The sequence below is a fragment of the Canis lupus genome, chromosome X, assembly GCF_048164855.1.
Source record: "Canis lupus baileyi chromosome X, mCanLup2.hap1, whole genome shotgun sequence".
NCBI lineage: Eukaryota > Metazoa > Chordata > Mammalia > Carnivora > Canidae > Canis > Canis lupus.
Window position 1 is genome coordinate 69,422,278 of NC_132876.1, and position 18,698 is coordinate 69,440,975.

An 18,698-nucleotide genomic window follows, 5' to 3' on the forward strand; every position below is an offset into this window, starting at 1 on the left:
TTTTGTAGTCTGTTCATTTCTTTGCTAGTGGGAAGTACTTTAATCTTAGAATGGTCAATCTAACTGCTGGCATTAGAATTTCACTGGTATTTTTTGTGGTAGAAAAAAGTGAAAAAAAAATATACAGAAATTTTTTTTTTATTATGAAAGAGTAGCATGTACCCCTTAAGGAAACTTTTGGAAAATATTAGAAATATCCATAGTCTCACCATTCACTGGAATATAAGTTCCTTGACAATAGGGATTTTTGTGTATCTTGTTCACTACTGGGTTCTTAACACCAAGCATAGTTCCTGGCACACAGAATACACTCCTTAGGTATTTGGTAAATGAATAGTCTGAACACAGTCTTTTTCTAGCAGCTTGATAATTTATTTTCAACATTTTCTCTATTTTGGTTAAATTTGTTTGTTTTATAGAATTTTGACCATATAGTACATTCAGGCTTTATTTTCTGATTTTTCACTTCCTAATCTTAGAAACATTTTTCATACTAGAACATATTTACTTTTTCTGTTATTTCATATTCAACACTTTTAATGGTTTTTGTAATAGTTTATCACCTGCTTATAGTGGACACTCAATAATATATTTCCTTTTTATTATTATTATAATCTGATTTTAATATATTTGCTTATAGACATTTTCCATTATTGCAGATGACTTTTCAGAAGTACACTTTTTGCAGTAGAGGGAATATGTAATAATAACAGTAGCTGTCATTTATTGAATGCTTACTAAGTGCTAGGTACTTTGCTATGTAATTTGCATTCATTATCTCATGTAACCCTCTCAACAAACCTAAGAGATTAGTGATATATTCCCATTTTACAGATGATGCAACAAAGGCACAGAAAAACTAGTAACTTCCCTGTAGCCATATAGGTGGCAGGTGGGTTTCAAATATGTCTATCTGACTTCAGGTATCAAGCTTTTAACCACTGTGTTCTTAGCATACAGTATTGCCAAGTTGCTTTTCAAAAAGATTGTACGAAGTTACTTTGCCATCCATAGAAGAGTACCTGTTTCACTACATTCTAGCATTTGATGTTACTATTTTATAAAAAGATTTTGATAAATTATTAGGTATATGGCATGGTATATGGAAAATGTTTAGAAAGTTGATTTTGGACAGAGGGAAAGTATTGAAAATTGCTAAGCTTCCTCAGAAATGAAACTGATGTGATTATTTCATTTTTTATCTTTTTTAGCTGTCATGGAAATATTACATCTTGACATGTCTCTAGACTTTTGTCTGAATGTTGCTAAACTGCTGATGGATCATGAAAGGTACAGTAGAATTAGTTTTCTTTTCTCTAAAGACATATTTTTAAAGATTTTCTCTTTTTCAAAGGTTTTCATTGATATATATTGAATATATCCATTTATATCCATCCGTATTCACAGAGCACCACATCTGCTATTGTGCTGATCAAATTAGAAGATGGAATTGCTTACTTAATGATTTAAATAGTCAATAGTCAAGTTAATTTTAAAATTTACCCTAAAATTTGAAAAATAAAATGAGAAAGGAATAAGGTAGTCAGGGCTGTATAAAATAGGAGTTAGGCCTAAGTTAACCTCCAGGGCAATGTCATGTAGAACAGGAAGGCATGAGCAAGTGCAGTTCTATGAGTAATACATCTCTCTGGCTCTCTTTTTATGGGATTATTAATGTCAAAAGGGACTTTCAAGTATTTACAGACCTCTTAATGGTTCCCAGACTTCAGTATGCATCAGAATTACTAGGGAATAGGTACTTGAAAAGATGCTCAACATCATTAGCCATCAAGGAAGTACAAATCAAAACCACAATGAGAAACCACTTTGCACCCACTATGATGGCTATATTCAAAAAGACAGATAACAGATGTTGGCAAGGATGTAGAGAAATTGTAACCTTCATAACACTAATGGTGGGAATGTAAAATTGTGCAGCTGCTTTGGAAACAGTCTCTTAGTTCCTCAATAAGTTAAATAGAGAGTTACCTTATGACCCAACAATTCCACTCCTGAGTTAAATAGGAAAGGTATGTCCATAAAACACATGTGATGTTCATAGCAGCATTATGCTTAATGCTTTACTGTGGAAACAATCAAAATGTCTATTTTTTTAAAGATTTTGTTTATTCATGAAAGACAGAGAGAGCTCTCTGACAGAGACATAGGCAGAGGGAGAGGCAGGCTCCCTGTGGGGAGCCTGATGCAGAACTCGATCCCAGGACCCCAGGATCATGCCCTGAGCCGAAGGCAGATGCTCAACCACTGAGCCACCCAGGCATCCCTTATAATTATAATAATTATTATTATGTTTCTACAAAGCTGAAGCACAAAATTTTTTCTTACATACAATTGATACACATTTTCCAGTAATTTCTAAGGCTAGTTCTGCCATGTGGTAACATCAAAATCTTTTACTTTACAGTTCTTCCCCACTTCATCCTAACATTGTTCATTAGTCTGATCACTTCTAGTTCATAAGTATGGTAACTGGAAATGAGCACAATACTACAGATGTGGTCTAACCAAGAGTATCTACTTTTCATTTTTTAAATGTTCTAAACCTGCACTATCCAATATTGTAGCAACTAGCCACATATAGCTATTTAAATTTAAACTAGCTAAAATTAAGCAAAATAAAAAAATTTAGTCCCTTAGTCACCCTAGATATATTAGGTCTCATTAGCCACGTGTGGTGAATGGCTATAGCTTACTAAACAGTGCAGATAGAGGACAATTCCGTTATCATAGTAAGTTCAACTGAGCAGCCCTGTTCTGGAACCTGTTTCTTTTAATGAAGCCAATGTTAAGATTAGCTATTTTCTCACAACCACAACACATAGTGAATTTACTGGGCTTAGAATATTAGGTGTTTGCAATATCAATTGCTCTTATCTCTGAATTCCATGTCCTTTACTTTTATGATTGAATAAGTACCCAATGGCCACACTATAAGGAAAACTAGTTCTTTCCTGTTCTGTGTTTTTCTCATGTGGATTTTTTCTCTGTGAGTCTCCTTTACTACTTACACAAAACATTTCTTGTCACTAAATATGTGGATCCCCCACACCAAGCAGTTAGTTATCTGTAACACTAGTTGGGTGTCCTACAATTCAACTCAATTTTGACACTACCTACCTGGCGAATAGCATCAGATCCCACAGGTTAAGGGCTTGGCCTCACAAGACTGCCCCCTCCCCACATACTTCAGAAGCCAGTTGCAAGCCTAGGTTATCATCTGTTTTTGACCAACTGGATATATATATAGATCAGAGAGGTTCTAACACCTCCCTCCTCAGGTTCAATTAGTTTGTTAGAATGGCTCACAAAGGGCAGCCCGGGTGGCTCAGTGGTTTAGCACTGCCTTCAGCCCAGGGCGTGGTCCTGGAGTTCCGGGATCGAGTCCCACGTCAGGCTCACTGCATGGAGCCTGCTTCTGTCTCTGCCTCCCTCTCTCTCTCTCTCTCTCTCTCTCTCTCTCTGTCTCTCATGAATAAATAAATGAAATCTTAAAAAAAAAAGAATGGCTCACAAAACTCAGGGAAACACTTAACTTATGTTTACCAGTTTATTGAGGGATATGATAAAGGATACATATGAATAGCCAGATGAAGAGATACATAGGGCAAGGTCTGGGAGAATTTTGTGCACAGGCACTTCAGTGCATATGGAGTTGGGGTGTATTACCCTCCTGCTGTAAATGTGTTTACTAACCTGAAAGCTCTCTGGACTCTGCAGTTTTGGAGTTTCCATAGAGACCTCTATATGTAAGCATGATCAATTATTAATACTATTTCCAGTCCCTCTCCCCACTCTGGAGAATTTGAGGTAGAGCTAAAAATTCTAAGCTTCTAATCATGGCTTAATCTTTCGGGTGATAAGCCACCATCCAGAAGCCACCCAGAGTAACCTCAATAGAATGAAAGATGCTGAATTTATAGGAGTTTTAGGAGCTCTGTGTCAGGGATGAGGTAAAAAACAAATATTGGAACAAGAGATGTTCTTAGTGTCTTATTACTTAGGAAATGACAAGGGTTTTATATCTCTGTGCTAGGAACTGGGGGCAGAGATCAATATATATTTTCTATTATCCCACATAAATATTTTTAAAAGATTTTATTTATTCATGAGAGACAGAGAGAGAGAGAGAGAGGCAGAGACACAGGCAGAGACAGAAGCAGGCTCCATGCAGGGAGCCTGATGCGGGACTCGATCCTGGGACCCCAGGGTCATGCCCTGGGCTGAAGGCAGACGCTCAACCATTGAGCCACCCAGGCGTCCCTATCCCACATATATTTTATAAGCTATTAAGTTTCAATCTAATTTTTATAGCATGTTTTTTTTCAGTTCTAATCCTGTGAATTTTGATTCTGTCATATAGTGTTCTTAACTACTCTTTCCAGTTTATGTTATCTTCAGATTTTGTGGGCATTCTACCTGTCTTCATCTCACTCACAGTAGCAAACTTTCTCTTAAAGGACATGATAGTATATGTTTTAGATTTCTGGACCATGCAGTTTCTTTTTCTTCTAATTTTTTCTTCAAATTTTTATTTAAACTCTAGTTAACATGTAGTGTAATATTGGTTTCAGGAGTAGAATTCAGTAACTCATCAATTACACACAACACCCGGTACTCAACACAACAAATGCCCTCTTTAATACTCATCACCCATTTAGCCCATCCCCTGCCCACCTCCCCTTCATCAACCCCGAGTTTGTTCTCTATTGTTAGGAGTCTCTTATGTTTTGCTTTCCCCTCTTTTTTTTTCCCCTTCTCATACATTCATTTGTTTTGTTTCTTAAATTCCACATGCAAGTGAAATCATGGTATTTGTCTTTCTCTGACTTACTTCACTTGTATAATACTCAATTCTCCATCTACATCTTTGGAAATGGCAATATTTCATTCTTTTTTATGGCTGGGTAATATTCCATTGTGTGTGTGTATATATATAACACATCTTCTTTATCCACTCATCACTTGATGGACATTTGGGTTCTTTCCATAATTTAGCTATTGTTGGGGCACCTGGGTGGCTCAGTGGTTGAGCGTCTGCCTTTGGCTCAGGTCATGATCCTGGGGTCCTGGGATAGAGTACCACATCAGCTCCCCATGGGGAGCCTGTTTCTCCCTCTGCCTATGTCTTTGACTCTCTAATGAGTAAATAAATAAAATCTTTTTTAAAAATTTAGCTATTGTTGATAATGCTGCTATAAACATGGGGGTACATGTGCCCAAAGAGTTTGCCATCTGTGTTCTCCTCTAGGATGTTGATCGTTCCTGTTTTACACTTAGGTCATTCATCCATTTTGAATTTCTTTTTGTATATGATCTGAGAAAGTCATCCAGTTTCATTCTTCTACATGTTGCTGTTCATTTTTCCCAACACCATTTGTTGAAGAGATTGTCTTTTTTCCATTGGATATCCTTTGCTGCTTTGTTGAAGATTAATTGGCCATATAGTTGTGGGTTCATTTCTGGGTTTTCTGTCCTGTTCCATTGATCTAAGTGTCTGTTTTTGTGCCAATACTATACTGTCCTGATCACTATAGCCTTGTAATATAACTTGATGTCTGGAATCATGATGCTTCCAGCTTTGTTTTTCTCTATCAAGATTGCTTTGGCTATTTGCAGTCTTTGGAGGTTCCATACAAATTTTAGGATTGTTTGTTCTAACTCTGTGAGAAATATTGTTGGAATTTTCATAAGGATGGCATTAAATGTGTAGATTGCTTTGGGTAGTGTAGAAATTTGAACACTGTTTTCCGATCCATGAGCATAGATTCCATTTCTTTGTGTCATCTTCAATTTCTTTCATCAGGTTTTATCTTTTTCAGGGTATAGATCTTTTACCTCTTTGTCTAGGTTTATTCCTAGGTATCTTAAAGTTTTTGGTGCAATTGTAAATGGGATTGATTCCTTGTTTTTTCTTTCTGCTTCTTCATTATTGGTGTATAGGAATGCAGCTTACAGGTGTATAGGAATGCATACAGATTTCTCTAGGTTGATGTTATATCCTGCAACTTTGCTGAATTTGTGTATCAGCTCTAGCAATTATTTGGTAGAGTCTTTCAGGTGTTCTACGTAGAGAATCATGTTATCTGCAAATAGTGAAAGTTTGACATCTTCCTTGATGATTTGGATGCCTTTTATTTCTTTCTGGTGTCTGATTATTGAGGCTAGGACTTCCAGTACTGTGTTAAATAACAATGGTGAGAGTGGACATCCCTGTCTTGTTCCTGACCATAGAGGAAAAGCTCTCAGTTTTTTTCCCCATTGAGGATGATATATATGTGTGGGTTTATTTCTGGGCTGTTTATTCTATTCCATTGATCTATGTGTGTGTTTTCATACCAGTATCATACTATTTTGATTATTATATCTTTGTAGTATAGTGTGAGATCCAGGAGCATGATACCTCCAGCTTTGTTCTTCTTTCTCAAGATTGCTTTGGCTATTCAGGGTCATTTGTGGTTCTATATAAATTTTAGGATTCTTGTTCTACTTCTGTAAAAGAAAATGCCATTGGTATTCTTTTGTTATTTTTTTTATATCAGGGCAATACTGGCTTCATAAATAAGTTTCAGAGTGTCCCCTTCTCTCCAGTTTTTTGGAGGAATTTAAGAAGGACTGGCATTTATTCTTTAAATATTTAGTAGAATTTGAGAGTAAAGACATCTGATCCTGAGCTTTTCTTTGTTGGAAGATTTTTTTATTACTGCCTCAACATCTTTGCTAGTTATAGGTATGTAAGGATTTCTATTTCTTTCTTTTTTTAAAAAAGATTTTATTTATTCATGAGAGAGAGACAGAGAGAGAGAGAGAGAGGCAGAGACACAGCAGAGGGAGAAGCAGGCTCCATGCAGGGAGCCCGATGTGGGACTTGATCCCGGGTTTCCAGGATCAGGCCCTGGGCTGAAGGCGGTGCTAAACCGCTGAGCCACTGGGCTGCCCAGGTTTTCTATTTCTTAATGATTAAGGCTTGGTAGGTTTTTAGGAATTCATGCATTTCTTTTAGGTTATTCAGTTTGGTATGTAAGTTTTCATGGTAGTCCCTTAAAATTCTTTTAATTTCTGAGGTTGTAATGTCTTTTTTTTTTCATTTCTGATTTTATTCCTTTACTGTTTTTCTTAATCTAGTTAAAGATTTGTCACTTTTGTTTATCTTTTCAAAAACCCCAACTCTTCATTTCATTGATTTTTTTTCTATTGTTTTTCTAGTCTCCATTTATTTCCTTTTTAAAAAAGATTTTATTTATTTATTTGAGAGAGAAAGAGCAGGAGCAGGAAGAGAGGCAGAAGGAGAAGCAGACTCCCCACTGAGTAGGGAGCCTGACTCAGGGCTCAATCCCAGGACCCTGAGACCATGACCTGAGCCAAAGGCAGGCACTTAACGGACTGAGTCACCCAGGCACCCCCTATTTCATTTATTTCTGTTATAATTTTGTAATTTCCTTCCTTCTGGTAGTTTTGTAGTTAGTTTCTTCTTTTTCCTATTACCTTTAGTTGTAAATTGGGTTGTTGATTTGAGATCTTTTTTGTTATTGAATGTAAGCATTTATGATATAAATTCATCCCTTAGCATGACTTTTTTCTGTTTACTGTAAGTTTTGATAGGTTGTATTTTCATTTTCATTGTCTTAAGTTTTTTCTAATTTCCCTTGTGATTTCTTCATTTCATTGGTTAACTGTATTGTTTAGTTTCTACAAATCCTAAATTTTTTCAGTTTTTCAGTTTTTCTTCTGTTACTGATTTGTAATTTTAGACTTTTGTCATCAGAAAAGATACTCTGTATGATGTCTATCTTTTAAAATCTATTGAGGGACACCTGGGTGACACAGTCAGTTGAGTTTCTGACTCCTGATTTCGACTCAGGTCATGATCCTCAGGGTCGTGAGGTAGAGCCCCATGTCATGCTCTGTAGTGGGCATGTGCCTTCTTAAGATTCTTTCTCTCCCTCTCCCCACTGCCCTCCTCTTGCTCTCTCTGTCTCTCTCTCTCTCTGTAAAAACAAACAAATAACAAACAAACAAATAAATAAATAAATACATCTGTTGAGACTAAATCTGTGGCCTAACATATGGTTTATCCTGGAAAATATTCCATGTGCACTTGAGAAGAATGTGTATTCTGTTAGAATGTGCTATATATGCCTGTTGGTTTATTGTGTTGTTAAAGTCTTATATTTCTTACTTCTGTCTGGTTGTTCTACCCATTTTTGAGAGGAGATCTTGAAGTGTCCCACTATCTTTGAGTGCTGTTTTACCTTCAGTTGTCTTAAATTGATGGTCTATTATTAAGTATGTAAATATTAAGTATGTAAATATTTATATCTTTATGTAAAGATGTTATCTTTATTTTTTTAAAGATTTTATTTATTTATTCATGAAAGAGACAGGGAGAGAGAGAGGCAGAGACATAGGCAGAGGGAGAAGCAGGCTCCATGCAGGGAGCCCGATGTGGGACTCAATCCGGGGACTCCAGGATCACACCCTGAGCCAAAGGCAGACGCTTAACCGCTGAGCCACCCAGGCGTCCCAGATGTTATCTTTAAAGATGTAAATTGTTATATCTTCTTGCTTTATTGGATTTTTAATTAATACACAATGTCTTTCTTTGTCTTTTGTACCTTTTTTTGATTTAAAGTCAATTTTGTCTGATACTATTATAACCACCCCTGCTCACTTTTGGTTACTATTTGCATGGAATATCTTTTTCCATCATTTCACTTTCTACCTATTTGTGTCTTTGAATCTAAAGTGTCTCCTCTGAACAGTATATCATTGGATTCTGTTTATCCATTCTTCCAATCTCTGCCTTGTGATTGGAGTTTCATGCATTTACATTTAAATAAATTACTTAAAAGGAATGATTTTTTGTTATTTTATTGTTTTATATATATCTCATAAGTGTTTTTTGGTCCCTCATTTCTTGAATACTGTCTTTAAACCTGACAAACTTTTTTCATCAGTTCTACATTCTAAAGGAATTTATTGAATAGCAAACAGTTTGCACATAAGTGGACCATGAGCTGGATATGTCCAGAAATGTGTTTCATAGGGATGAATTAAGTGCCAACATTTAACTATTTTAAATAAAAATCTGAATTTCTGAGTTCTCAAAAAAATTGAAAAATCTGGGAACACTTGGTCAGTATTCCCACTGAGCAGCAATTATTTGGAGCTAAGTGGCCATTGCTACCTTTAGACATGGAGCATGTATTCTCCAGTTAGACATAGTCCACACGCTTCCTTATTTTCTACCTTATTTTTTGTGTGTCAAGTTGTCACTTGTCTTTTTTTGTGTTGTTGTTATTCTTATAGCAGATATAAGAGGAAAGTAAATTTTTATGCACCCATATCTCTTTTAAAAGTGAGAGAATGTAAGCAAGACTGAGAGGGCATTTCAAAAAAAATAAGAGAGAACAAATTTCTTTGTGATGGAAATAAAAGATTCTGGTGTGTTTAATATACAAAGTGTGTCTGTGTCTAATGAATACCATTTATAAGCTCATTATAACACAATATAAAGTAGAAACTATGGCTAGTGTACAGAAAAGTAATATGAAAACTTACTGAATAAAATAAGCAATCCTGTTATAAAATGCAATTTTATGTTATATATTAAGGAAAAAGATTGCCCAGGAGTCCAACAGTTTTACAGATGAGTTTACAAAAGAGTGTCTATTGAGAAAGGCATGAAATATATTAAGTTTCAAATGCAAATCTAATCTGAAACGCTGTTGGTTGAAGATATGGTTGGTAATTTATTGGACAGGTTGCTTTAAAAGGGTTATTTGTTTTTTGTTGTTCTTGCACAGGCAGAAGTAATACTGCCCAGTAAAGCATATTTATTTGTGGTGTCAATGAGAATTTTGATATGACAGAACTTTTGAACACAGTTCCTGTGTTTTACAAATGTAATGTTGATTGGTCAACATAATTTATGTGACTACAGAAGATGTTTCTACAGTGGCTAGTTATTAAAATAAATCTTGATTTGAAATTTAAATACAAAGTTGAGGTCTTTTTTAAGAGTATAAGATGTCTATTAATTGTATAATTTACCAGGAAGCACTTTGTGCTAAAAAGCTAAAACTGAAACATATGAATGGATGGATATTCTTTTGTGGCTTCAACAGGGATTATTGCTTTGTTGGGTAAATTTTACGCATAATACAGTAGTTGCATCTATTTCTTGGAGGTTAGGGGGCTTATTGGATGAGGTGCTGTCGAAGGTTGGGTTGCCCTGGAGGCAAACTTAAGATTGTGTGTAGGTGAAGATAGTTTATTAAGGGGTGCTCTTAGGATTAATACCTATGAGGGGAAGAAAAGGAGGCTGGACTAGATAAAGGGAGAAATTGGGCTAATGTAAAGTCACAAGGCCTCAGCTTACCTCACCAAGAACTCTGGCTGGGATGGTCCTTTAGAATTATTCTTGGTTAGAATAAGATGGCCATGTCTTATAACCCAGTGTTGACTAGTCTTGGATACCAGCTGCCCTAGAAAGGGGGCATAAGCTTGCGTGAGATGGCTCTCTTTATTTAGGGTAATTTCTAGTTTTTAAAAAAGATTTTATTTTATTTATTAGAGAGAGAGCACAAGAGAGTGCACAAGTAGGGCAGGTGGCAGGCAGAGGGAGAGGGAAAAGTAAACCCCCTGCTGAGCAGGGAGCTAGATGGGGTGCTCGATCCCAGGACCCTGGGATCATGACCTGAGCCCAAAGCAGACACTTAGCCAACTCAGCCACCCAGGTGCCCCTCTTCAGGGTAATTTCTAAAGAGCAATCTGGAAATAAACAGTCCTGAAGGGGAGATCTGTATGATACAGCCTAGTATTCAAGACAAGGTGCTAAAGAGATGTTTTTTGAACTGTTTGAAAGAATTCAACTTGTTCGTGTCATCCACGAGAAAATCTCTGCCTCAGCTCAAAGACTTGACCTCTTGGGTGACTGTTGACAACTCATGTAAACACTCTGAATCTCTCTCTCTGAAATGCATTCATAAGTAATTACACAAATGTAAATTGTAATTCATATGTTCTTAGTGAAGTAATTTCTTTGGGTAACTCATTGGCAAGGAATAATCTGACTTACTTCTCTATGCTGAAATTGGCTTCCAGAGATAGAAGTGATTACCCAAACTACATATTCACAGATTGAATTCTTAAAATGTTTTCTCATTTCCAACATTATGATAATGAAAAGCTATTTATTTTGCCTTTTTCAATTAATGTGAATGAAGAACTACAAATTGAACTGTACTATAATATGGTATTGAATGCAAGACAATTTAGGCATATTAGATGTAATGGACATTAATTGCTTTTGGTCAGATGTCATTCATTCATTCTACCTTCTGACACCTCTTGATAGCAGTACCTGAATTTTCATGTAGGTATCTACTTTTTCCCTGTCAGCCCATGTGGCTATTGACATATTGGTATAGAAGAGTTTCAGGTTTCTATTTCCCAATCAACAGAGAAATCAATTTCAAAAGGAAGAGTTGATAAATTAAGTATTTTACTTTTAAATTTAAAGTATAGCTTCTAGGGACGCCTGGGTGGCTCAGCGGTTGAGTGTCTGCCTTCGGCTCAGGGCATGATCCCGGGATCCGGGATTTAGTCCTGCATCGGGCTCCCTGCGAGGAACCTGCTTCTCCCTCTGCCTGTGTCTCTGCCTCTCTCTCTGTATCTGTCTCTCATGAATAAAAAAAAAATCTTAAAAAAAATAAAGTATAGCTTCTATTTTCTTGTTTGTACTATGCTAACAGTGCCTTACCATTGTTCAGTTAATAATAAAGTTGCATTATATATCTGGCAGTTGCTTTTCCTTATAGTCTATTTTACTTATTTATGTTGCATAATTGGCATCTATAGACAGTATAGGGAGTTCAGAAGGGTCTGGCTGAGACCCTTCCTTTTGTACTGCTTTGAACTCACTTTTGAATATTACAGTAAAATGTTTTAGAGCTTGCTCAATTCTACACATTAAGTGAATTCCTGAAAAGTTCTGTTTAGAGAAATTTGATATAGCAAATAGTATTTTCCCATAGACTTAACATTAAAAAATAAAAATGACTTACTCCAAAACGTATTTGGCTCTAAGATATAATATAGTTATATTTAGGAATGTAGCATTTTATTTATTATATAATGGACAATATTATATAATGGACAATGATAATAATTTTATAGCAAAAGCATAAATATGTTTTATATAGAGAAGTTTATTTTAGAAATAAAAGCTAAGTGTGTAGAACATTAACTGTTAGAATGTAGTACATTAGAAAATGATGCACCTTGATGCAAAGATAAAATTTTGAACACACTGATGGATGGATGGAAATACCATGTTTCTTAAATGGCCTTTTTAAAAATTTTACCTTTTAATAGTCAAGCTTCATTAGAAGTTAATGTGCAGACAATTCTAGGTTACACACTTATGAGATCGTGGTAATGTGTGGTGCTATAATAAGGGAAGACCATATGCTTTAAATTGTAGAAAAGCAATGAGATGGCTTGATACTCTGTTATTATGAGTTGTTATCCTGAAATTGTTAGATTATATCTATTTACTCTCTGACTTTATCATTTAAGTAAACTTATCAAAAGATAAAATAAGATTAATTTGGCATGCCTTTTTCTGAATAAATCCTTGCTGTTTTATGTTAATGCTTCTTGGACTTTAATGTACATGTGATTAGCTCAAGACCTTGTGAAGATAGAGATTCTAATTCAGTAGGTCTGGGATGAAACTTGAGATCTACATTTCTAATAAGCTTTCCATGTGATGCTGTTGCTGTTTGTCTGTGGACCTCATGTTGAGTAGCCACGTTTGGGAGTCTATTGCTCTCTTTGTTTAAAAAAATATATATATATTATTATATATCTTTGAGATATATATAAAAATAATATATATTATATAATATACATTATATATAATATAATAGTATACATTATATATTATACAAAATACTATGCAATATTATATTGTATAATATTTATATATTATTGTACAATATTATATAACTTTGTATAAATATTGTATATTATATAACTTTGAGATATATATATATATCTCAAAGTTTTCCTTCTTCAGTTTTCATCACCCCTTTAGTTTTCTGTAATTTATCAAATACTTCTGTAATTTATTGAAAACCTCTGTGGCTCAGTAGTCTCATCTGTAAACCCAGGGGTCCTGAACTCTTTTACAACAACTAAGTCTTCTCACCTTGAGCTTTCTTTCTTTTCAAATTTTTTATCTGTTTTATTTTTTATTCTATAAACATACCATGAGTATAATAAAATTTTAAAAGAAAAAAGATCATATCTAATCTTACCACTTTACCTTTTATTGGTAAAATGTCTCAGACCCTTCCTTTTGTACTGCTTGGGTAGGATTAATCAGTTACTATTCATTCCAGTGACAAGAATACCTAATTAAATAATCAAACTAAATATTCTGAATTGGAACAAGACTACCAAGGTAGAATCAGAAACCTTGAAATAAAGTGATGTAGAAAAGTCAGTGCAACAGATAAAAATATGAACAAGATTGTAGGAGATCAGATTGACATTGCCAAACTAAAATCAAGAATAGAGAAAAGCAAAATCAGGCTTCTAAAGTCAAGATCAGAATTTTTGAAAGTCAGAATTAGATATAGGGAAACCAGTTTGTTTAGGCTTATCAAGTAAAAACAACAACAGCAACAGAAAGCCTTGTAGGTTAACTGCTTTGTTCCCAACATTCTTGTTATATAAGACCTGATGTTATTTTTAAATAGTTTTTGAACTCACTTTTGAATATTGGAATACAATGTTTTAGAGCTTGCTCAATTCTACACATTAAATGAATTCCTGAAAGGTTCTGTTTAGAGAAATTAGCAAATAGTATTTTTCCATAGACTTAACATTAAAAACTAAAAATGACTTACCTCCAAAATGTATTTGGCTCTAAGATATAATATAGTCATATTTAGGAATGTAGCACTTTATTTATGTATTTACTTATGTATTTATTTAAAAGAGAGAGAGCATACATATGCATGTGAGCAGGCAGAGTGGCAAAGGGAGAGGGAAAAGCAGACTCCCTGCTGAGTAGGGAGCCTGACTTGGGGCTCCATCCAAGGACCCTGGGATCATGACCTGGCTAAAGTCAGATGCTTAACTGACTGAGCCACCCAGGCACCCCAGGAATGCAGCATATTTTAAAAATCATATGTTTAAATGAAACTTATTCTTATGATAATATAAAACAACTACTTACATGGGTTGCAGAAATGGCATGCTAACTGAGATGAGTAAGATAATATCCTGAAAATCCAGGAAAAGAGACAAATATAATATTGAAGACCTAATACTCTCAACATTAATTCCTTCCTGGGATAGATCTAAAACATTATCACCAGACACTAAGAAATAAAAGCAAACATCTACTGGCTCCTGGGATTTAATTTAATCATGCTCACATGGATGTTCTCATCTAACAGCCACTATCAAAGCTGAGTTTGGTAAGAATTATCACCATAGTTCTTTCATCTGCTTTCCCATTTCAGATCAGATAAACATAGTTTGTAGGGCATCCACTAGAATTATTTGTTTTAATAAAAATTATTAATGAGTTTATTAGAAAAATAATTACAGTCTGTAGGAAAGGAAATTGGTACAGAATATATACTCAGTTCTTGCATCTTTACTGTATTTGGTTTGGATAGATGGTTTATGTGTTTTTTTTTCCCCCTGGGGAGGGGTTGGTTTTAGGGTGTTTGAGATGGGAAGAGGAATTAAAGGGATTTTTTAGAGTTGATTGCTTCTTGGAGATAAGTGTTTGATTTCCCTTAGTATATTGGATACATTTAAGTTCATTTTATCAACAAAAATTGTGCCTGGTGCAACATGTTGTCTGAGGTCTGGTTGGAGATAAAAAATATATAAAAAACAAACATTCCTCTAATGAATTTACAGTCTGCTACAGCAAGTTAAGCATATATGTGTTCAGTCAACTGACAATAAAAAGCAGGATATGAGAAGTGCATGGTATAGTTATCAATCCTATATGAATTTAGAGGAGGGAACAAAAGATCACTGTGGCTCTATTGATTAGAGAATGCTAAACGGAGGAGATAGGGACTTAGAAAATATATAAGATCTGCATAGGTGAATGAATAGGGGATTCCTGGCAGGAAGATTAGAGTAAGCAAAAGTGTGAGCACAAGGCAGGTTTAGAGACAGTAATTTAGTCCAATTTAGTATCTTGTATGTAAAGAGCAGCATATGGAAGTCATAAACACTTCACTTACAAGTCTTATTGGAAAGAATATATGTATAAAGATAACCATAAAAGATAGCACATAGAAAATGAGGATAACTGACTAATTAGTATAGGAGTTCAGAAGAGGCCTAGATCATTAATGGACTGGAACATCAGAAAGGGTTGAAGGTGAGACTTCATCTGGAGTTTGAAGTTGGGAAAGAATTTAGTAAAGGAGTAAGAACACTTGTAGCAAGTAGGTGGGGGACAAAATAATATATGATTAATGCATTAGAGAGGCTAGGGCATACATACATTTTATATAAAAGCTGTAATGAGATACAAAATTATGTATATTGGGGTCGTTTGTGAAAATCCTTGAAAATCAAGTTAAGAACTTTATGATATAGGCAAATGAGGACCCATTGAAGATTTTCAAAGAGGATAGTGACATGCTAATGGAAACATGCAAGAAGTTGAGAGGGATGAGATTAGAAGTAGGGAAATAAATTAAGAATCATCATAGGTAGGTCACATATAAAGTGATAAGAACCCGAATTAGGTTGATAGTAGTGGGAATTCATTCTTTCTCATCTGAGTTCCTACAGTGTACCAGTTATTTTGTCACAGGGCATTAGAGATACAGAAATTAAATTATATATAGTCCTTGGTCTCAAGGAGATCACTGCCTAATGGGGAAGAATAGCTCATAATTATGAAACAAACACAATCAGAATATTTTAGTATTTCCAAAGAGGGCCTATTAAGTAGATGATTTATAAAGGTAAAACTATTCTTGTCTACATATTTGGCATTAAAATTATATTGTTTTGAGTTATTGTTCTGCCTTTTGCTGTTTTTGCCTTTTTTTCCCAGCCATGTTAGTAACTAATATGCCAGCCCCACACTATCTTCAGAACCAATTTTTTAGATAATCTATCTTTTTTTAGTTCACACAGTTAAGCTGTGAACTATCCAAAAACATTCTTGCCATAAACTATACAAATAAGGAATCTTACTCTCAGAGATTCTGGTATAGGAAATGGAGGGAAGTGATAAAAATGAAAGACATGAAAAATAAAAGTTGCAGACTTCAGTATCCCACTTTCAGTAAGCCAGACAGAAAATCTACAAGGAAACTTTGGACTTGAACCATATGTTAGACCAAATGGACTCAATAGACGTTTATATAAGAATGTTCCATCAAACAGAAGCAGAATACACATTCTTCTCAAGTGCCCATGGAATATTCTCCAGGATAGATAGTATCACAAAGTAAGTTTTAGCAAATTTGAGAAGATTGAAGTCATACCACATATCTGCTCCATCACAATGATATGAAACTAGAAGTCAGCAACAAGAGGAAAGCAGGAAAATCTACAAATTTTCAACAGGAGTGTGAAATTAACATCACACTCTGAAATGACCAGTGGGTCAAAGCAGAAATCAAAAGGGAAATAAAAAATATCCCCAAACAAATGAAAATGGAAACAACACACCCAAACCCATGGGATGCTGCAAAAGCCATTCTGAAGGGGAAGTTTATAGTAATAAATGCACATATTAAGAAAATAGATCTCAAACAAACAACCTAAGTTTATACTTTAGGGAACTAGAAAAAGAAAAAGCAAACTAAGCTCAAAGTTGTAGAAGAAGGGAAGTAACAAAGATCAGAGAAGAAATAAATGGAATAGAAACCAGAAAAGCGATAAAAAACATCAATGAAATGAAGAGGTGTTTTTTTTTTTTTTTTCAAAAAGATAAACAAAATTGATACAAATTTAACTAGACTAAGAAAAAAGAGAAGGGCAGTCCCGGTGGCTCAGCGGTTTAGCGCCACCTTCAGCCCAGGGCGTGATCCTGGAGACTGGAGATCAAGTCCCACGTCAGACTCCCTGCATGGAGCCTGCTTCTCCCTCTGCCTTTGTCTCTGCGCCTCTCTCTCTCTCTCTCTGTGTCTCTCATGAGTAAATGAAATCTTTAAAAAGAAAAAAGAGAATACAAAATCAGAAATGAAAGAGGAGACATTACAGTTGACACCACACAGATATAAAGAAGAGAATATTATGAAAAATTATATGCCAACAGCACAGCCCCGGTGGCACAGCAGTTTAGTGCCTCCTGCAGCCCGGGGTGTGGTCCTGGGGCCCCGGGATCGAGTCCCACGTTGGGCTCCCTGTGTGGAGCCTGCTTCTCCCTCTGCCTGTGTCTCTGCTTCTCTCTCTCTCTCTCTCTGTCTCTATGAATGAATAAATTAAAAATCTTTTAAAAAATTGTATGCCAACAAATTGGATAAATTAGAAGAAATGGATAAAATCTTAGAAACATACAATGTACCAGGACTGAATTAGGAAGAAATAGAAAATCTGAACAGAACAATAATGAGTAGGGAGGTTGGATCAGTAATCAAAAACCTCCCAAGCAGAAATGCCAAGGATCAGATGGTTTGACTGGTGAATTCTACTGAACATTCAAAGAATTAATGCGAGTCCTTCTCAAACTCTTCCAAAAAACCGAAGAGGAGAGAATACTTCCAAACTCGTTTTATGAGGCCAACATTACCCTGATAATTTGTAAGGGCACTGTAAGAAAACTATAGACCATGCAGCCCAGGTGGCTCAGCAGTTTAGCGCCACCTTCAGCCCAGGGCGTGATCCTGGAGTCCTGGGATCGAGTCTCATGTTGGACTCCCTGCATGGAGCCTGCTTCTCCCTCTGCCTGTGCCTCTGCCTTTCTCTCTCTCTCTCTCTCTGTGTCTCTCATGAATAAATAAAATCTTTTTTTTAAAGAAAACTATAGACTAATACTCTTTTTTCCCCCAAAATTTGTATTTAAATTCTAGTTAGTTAACATAAAATGTAATGTTTCAGAAGTAGAATTTAGTGATTGATCACTTACATATGACTCCTAGTGTTCATCATAAGAAGTACCCTCCTAAATACCCATCACCCACCTAGCCTATCCCCCACCCACATCCCTTCATCAACCCTTAGTTTGTTTTCTATTATTAAGAGTCTCTTGCAGTTTGCTTCTCTTTTTTTCCCATTTCCCATGTTCATTTGTTTTCTTTCCTAAATGCCACTTATGAGTGAAATCCTATGGTTTTTGTATAGACCCAGTACTCTTGATGAATATAGATGCAAATATTCTCAACAAAATATTAGCAAACTGAATTCAACAACACATTAAAATGGTTAAACAGCATGACCAAGTGAGATTTATCCCTGGGATGGGAGGATGGTTTAATACATGCAAAGGAAAAAAATGTGATTAATATAGTACACTAAAAGAATGAAAGATTAAAAAATCATGATTTTATGTGAGGGATGGGCAAAATAGGTGAAGAGGATTAAAGTATACAAACTTCTAGTTATAAAATAAATGAGACACAGGGATGCAATGTCCAACAAATGAAATATAGTTAATAATATGTAGTATGTACATA

The 18,698-nt window shown here is 35.3% G+C and overlaps 1 protein-coding gene across 7 annotated transcripts in view; it reads left to right on the forward strand.

Annotated features, from left to right (window-relative positions):
• TEX11 (testis expressed 11) overlaps positions 1-18,698 on the forward strand; it is a 311,406-nt gene that overhangs the window by 108,406 nt on the left and 184,302 nt on the right. For all 7 annotated transcript variants that reach the window (XM_072816896.1, XM_072816892.1, XM_072816891.1 and 4 more), the window contains one exon: positions 1,212-1,290. In XM_072816896.1, the coding sequence (XP_072672997.1) occupies positions 1,212-1,290 (79 nt within the window). The remainder of the gene's footprint in view (positions 1-1,211; positions 1,291-18,698) is intronic.